Source organism: Grammomys surdaster, unplaced genomic scaffold (genome assembly GCF_004785775.1).
Source record: "Grammomys surdaster isolate TR1022 unplaced genomic scaffold, NIH_TR_1.0 126086, whole genome shotgun sequence".
Taxonomy (NCBI): Eukaryota; Metazoa; Chordata; class Mammalia; order Rodentia; family Muridae; genus Grammomys; species Grammomys surdaster.
In genome coordinates, this window is record NW_021620894.1 from 288,887 (window position 1) to 294,263 (window position 5,377).

At 45.0% G+C, this 5,377-nt stretch overlaps 1 protein-coding gene across 3 annotated transcripts in view; it reads left to right on the forward strand.

Annotated features, from left to right (window-relative positions):
• Nucleotides 1-3,626, forward strand: part of Fez1 (fasciculation and elongation protein zeta 1) — a 62,108-nt gene extending 58,482 nt beyond the window's left edge. For 2 of the 3 annotated variants that reach the window (XM_028755842.1, XM_028755843.1), the window contains exons 9-10: nucleotides 1,360-1,425; nucleotides 3,263-3,619. In XM_028755842.1, the coding sequence (XP_028611675.1) occupies nucleotides 1,360-1,425; nucleotides 3,263-3,279 (83 nt within the window). In that variant the 3' untranslated portion in view covers nucleotides 3,280-3,619. Of the gene's footprint in view, nucleotides 1-1,359; nucleotides 1,426-3,262 lie in introns of all 3 variants that reach the window. The other variant, XM_028755841.1, reaches the window with a different exon arrangement.
• Nucleotides 3,627-5,377: the final 1,751 nt, after the last annotated feature.

A 5,377-nucleotide genomic window follows, 5' to 3' on the forward strand; every position in this document is an offset into this window, starting at 1 on the left:
CCCAGAACCAAAAAGAGAAACCCTTTATCTAAAAACAAAAAAAAAAAAAAAAAAAAAGTCCGTAGGCTTTAGAAGTTTTCCTACTGTTTGTTTCTTGTGTACATCAAGGAAGTGTTTCAGCAAGAGCCGGGTAGACTCCCTGAGAGTCCACAGGCCTTGAGCTCTGCGTAGTCTAACCCTGTAACGGACATTGCTGTGACCTGCATGGCTTGAGGGTTGACCTAACTAGGGTAATGATGAAAGCAGAAAGGACAGACACACAGTCAGAAAAGCTGGGATTGGGTAGGCCACGTGCTGTAATGGAGATGTACCAGGAGAAGCCTGGAACCTCAGTACATTAATTTTATACAACTGAATTGAAGTGGTGGGTTTACTGTACACAGCTGAACAAGGAAGAAGGAAGTCAGCTGATCTCTATAAGGGAGTAATTTCAGGTTGCAGTCAATGGAGGGAGGAAGATACGGCTGACGTCCTGGCATACACTGGCTTTAGCTAAGGGTCAATCGTTTATAATAACCATACTCGGACCCGAGAAAAGCTTTGCTGTCCTCCCTTCCCCAAAGCCTCACCTGGGGGAAGGCTTTGCCATTTCTCTGGGTCTGAGGCTTCAGGGCCCTTGAACTGGCTCCAGGCTGTACTCTGTCAACAATACTCACTCACTCAGGACTTCGTTTCCTCCCCACAGGACATAACAAAGAATACAGGTTCATTAGATAAACTTCATTTGTGCCCAATAAACTGGAGGTGAGAATTATTTATTGTGAGTAGAATATCCTTAAAGACAGTTTCATAGCTGGGCATAGTGAGGTATGCGCTTCATTCCAGAGGCTGAGGCAGATCGGTCTCTGAGTTTGAGGCCATCCTGGTCTACATGGTGAGTTCCAGGCCAGCCAGGGCTATAAAGTGAGACCCTGTCTCAAAAAAATAAAAATAAAAAAATAAATAAATAAACAAAAAAACCCAAACAGCACAGTTTTATTAGTGATTCAGCAATTGCTACTAACATTTAGGTATCGCTTTGGCAATTATTTATTTTTGTCAAAAATACATACTTGGTAGATGTATAGGAAGTGTAGGTGAACCGAAAGGGGAACATTTAAAGAAGTCACTGGTAGGCCCACATTGCAAAGACAGCCCTGTGGCTTTCTGGGTGTGTTCTTGCTCAACTTGAGATTCTGAGTCTTGATAGAAGCTTGTAGAGTAATGTATCTACTTCATGCTCAACGAATGCCAGGCTTCCTCAAATCATTTCTCTCTTGCGTAGGATGGGAGTTGTCCAGCCTTAGATTTAAGCTTCATACCTTGATAGTATCTTCATACCCTGATAGGGCTGATCTCTCTCTCTCTCTCCTTCTCTAGTTCTTTTTGCCATGAAGGAGGATAACGAGAAGGTGCCTACTTTGCTAACGGACTACATTTTAAAAGGTGAGAGCAGCTGCCCTCCTCCCAGAACAGAAGGGTCCTCTGAGTTCCTGCCCAAGCTGTGGAGCTCATGCTGAAACTCTCTTGGAGCACCCACACCAGGCCGACCAAGGCAGTAGTCACACACACCACATGGTCGTCATGAGGGCTTCTAGGTAATGGGTATCACTAGCAGGCCTGAAGAGATTCTGTTACTTCAGGTTACCACTATGAGTCCTCATGAGGAACAGGGCACCAACAAAGGATTTACTGTAGAGAAATCTGGTGGCTCTTACACTCTGGGAACTGAACCTAGGCTCTTCTGGAAGGCAGCAAATGCTCTTAACTCCTGAGCCAAGTCTCCAGCCCATGACTCCATTTAAGGCTTATAAAATCTTAACCAGGAATACTGTTTTAAAGCAGATTTCTGTTAGTTTTTTTTTTCATCCACAAATATTTCAGTGTATATTCCAAAGAACTGGACACATAGCCACAATGCTGTTGTCACAACTAAAGAAATAGGGACAAGGTGGTGCTCTGTTGTAGAGTCCTTGCCTAGCCAGTACGAGGCCCTGGGGTCCATTTCCAGAACAACAGAGGGGGAAGAGGGAAGGCTACAACTACAAAATTAAGCATACTGAGTGGCACTGGTGACCTAATCACTGTACAGCTCACCTTGGTTTTTCCCATACGATGTTTTGAGTTTATATCAGGACCTGACGAAGATCCATAAAATTTGATTATTTATCTCCTAAGTCTGTCTGTCTTTGTGTCTCAGTCACTCCCACCCCAACTCTCTACTTTTCCTCTCTCTACCTCTCCACCCCTCCTCCAGAATCTCATGCAGCCCAGGATGGCCTCAAACTCTATGTAGCTGAGGAAGATCTTGAAATTCTGATCTTCCTGCCTTCACCTTCCAAGTGCTGGGATCAGTGCTATGCCCAGCCACTAACGTATCTTAAAAACAACAATGACAACAACAACAACCACTATAGCCTTCCCTTTCTCCCTTCTTCCTTCATTTAAATTCATTTGTTAAGTTGTAGAATATCTTTGTCCTAGATTCTTATTTCAGTCCAAGGTATAGTTTAGTCTATTCTTCTGTCTCCTTTGTTTATTGTAACTAATGGAACAAGAGGCTTGATCAGATCCAAGCTCGAATCTTTTGCCAAACAGACATAATGGGTGGTTGTAGACCCCTTTGAAGAACCCTACACTGTCTGCATGTGTCTTCTTTCAGTCTCTTACTGGCCATCGATGACAACACACTATCTAGACCCAACATCCTACGAATTCTTGCTCCACCTTCATACAAAACTCACAAGAGTTGCAGGAGGTTTTATGGAACTTGGTTATAAAATCCCAAACTGTACTCTTTCTATGAGGATCAGGGAGATTAATATTAAATTTCAATAGGAAGAATTTAGATTAAAAATTAGGAAGAACTTGTGACCCTTAAAGACTTTGCAAGAATAGAGATTTTTCAAAGAAGTTTGTAGAGATGGGTTGTGTGACATGGGTGAGTTGACATGTGACCCGATGAAATGTCAGTGAATTTATAAAAGTAGTTAATATTTATGGAGCATATTTTACAAGTCTCTCAGCAACCTACGAGTAGTTCCGGTATATCCTCGTGTGTGGATGAAGAGCAAGAGTGGAAGGGGAAGGCATCTTCTTAAAGCCACAGAGTTAGATCCATGGGCTCTGGAGACTACAGTGCTTGATACTGTAATGGACACCTGTCATTCTCTTCTGTCCTCGGAGGGATGACTCAGGGCTGCAGCCATTGCCTGGGCCTCTGTGTGGCTCTCTGCTCGGTGTGTGTGATCCCTGTATGACCTCTCTCCTCTTCTCGTTTCAGTGCTCTGTCCAACCTAACCTCACTGTTGGAGCAGCCTCACTGCAGGAGGTCACCGAGCAAGAAAGTCATTCCGTCACTGGGATTGCATGACACCACGTAACCTCCGGCGTGTATTTAAACGTGTAGAGCTTGACCTGAATTAAACATGAGAAACCGCGCGCGGGATGCTTTGCTGTCGGCTTCTAGTGCTAGTAATCACTGAATGCATGATCGGGCGCAGGGCCGGTGACTCTGCCCCCTCTCCACCTGTGTTGGGGAAGGCAGGTGCCCTCACCATTCATTATGTAGTCTGGCTCCAGCCCTCAACCCAGCTTATACTCTTAAGACTAATTTTGAAATAAACCTTCATTTAATTAATATTCTTCATGCTTTTTTTTTTTTTTTTTTTTTTGAGAGCGGTGTCCATTGCCTCTGTGTTCCAAACCCTCTAGGGAAACGATGTCTGACTGTCCTCAGATGCTGGTCTATGGCCATGGCACTAATTCCCCAGGGTAGGCAATGGTGGGGTCATGTGATGTAGTGAGGTTGCCTTTTCTACAAAAGGAGGCTATCTGTGGTTTCCTAAGTTTCCACTGCTTGGAAATGTGTGATAGAAACTAGCTAGTCTGAAGTTAAGAAGAGAGAGAGAGATGCCGGTACACTGCAGTGCTTTTTACTGGGGTTGTCAAGCTGGATTTCAGGGTCCTTGGAGCTCAGGGACTGGAGAGAAGTAGTTTTGCTGACCTCAACTACCTGGGAGACTACATCTCTTTCCTGCACTGAGATTTATCACCGCTCCTTGTCTGCCCTCAATGGCCTGTGGGAACAGCATCTTATAACGTTGGTCCTCTTTCCCGAGGCCCCAAGGACCAGTGGCACTAACACCTTCATATAGTCTCTGGCTTCCATAGTGGGCATCTGTCAGCCTCAGCAGGTGAATGCCGCCCTTGTATCCTGGGTGCTGATTCTGTCCAAGCATAGCCTGACTCCCTTCACGTGCCTTTCATTTCCTAGCCTGAATGATACTAACCCTGCAATTCCCACCCAACTGGCTTTCAAAAATAATTTTTTTTTAATGGGGTGGTCCCTTTGTGCTGGCTGCCAGCCCTATCACTTTCTACACATTGTCTTACATTACAGCAACCTAGAGTCACAAGCAGGTACAGATTCATACCTTCTGGGTTTTTTGGGAGAGAGAACCATGAAGCAGAGATGCTCAGCCACTTGCCCGAGGCTATTTAGGACATAGTAGAGATGGACTGACACTTTGGTCTCACCCGAGTAGATGCTCACTGATGCTTTGGGGACATAGTGCTTGCTTAACCACCTGGGCCACTCCATACAGAGCTCGACGACAGTGACAGTGGAAGACAGACAGGGTGGGTTCTCTGCCACTGTTTTCTCAGGCTTCTGCTTTTTTTTTTTTTTTTTTTTCAGTGGAAAAGGGGAAATCTTTGGGGAGAGGGCCAAAGGAGGAGGGCCTTACTCTACCAGGAAAGTTACCTAAGTACCCACGGCTCCATCATGTGTGTTTGTGTGTTTATGGCACCAAGCTATACGTAGAACCCCCGGAGGTTGTCACATAAGGTGGAAGAAGACTACAAAACACACGTACACATCGTCAGAATCCATACACTGTCATGGACATTAGGTCTTTGACAAAACAAAATTGAGATAACTTCAATTCTGAAATTCATCAACACTAAGGCTACAGATGCCAAAGATCGCTGGTGACACAAGATCTTTGGGAAATTTAACATCTCATCAGTTCCAGCAAAAGGGAACTAGTGAGCCCCCCCTCCCCTCAGATTTTCTTCCTGCCTTGGGTTTATCGGATCTGGGTCAGCCACTTCTTTTTCCCCAATTTATCCTGCCAGCAGGTGTCTGAAGCAACCAGAGACAAGCTAATCAAAGCCAGTGGTGGTTAAAAATAAATCTCAAGTGTCTGGGACCCTCTTATTGCAGGAGCAGGTTTTCAGGGAAAGGGGGAGAAGGGTGCCTCCATTTTCTCACCTTTTCTAAGAGGGAATGTGAAAGCCATCTGTCAAGATTCTGTAGTACCTGCCCTTCCTTCCCTCTGTCCCCGTGAGTCAAGTTTGGTGTCCAGCCGTACTAACCGCATCTTGAAGAGAGACA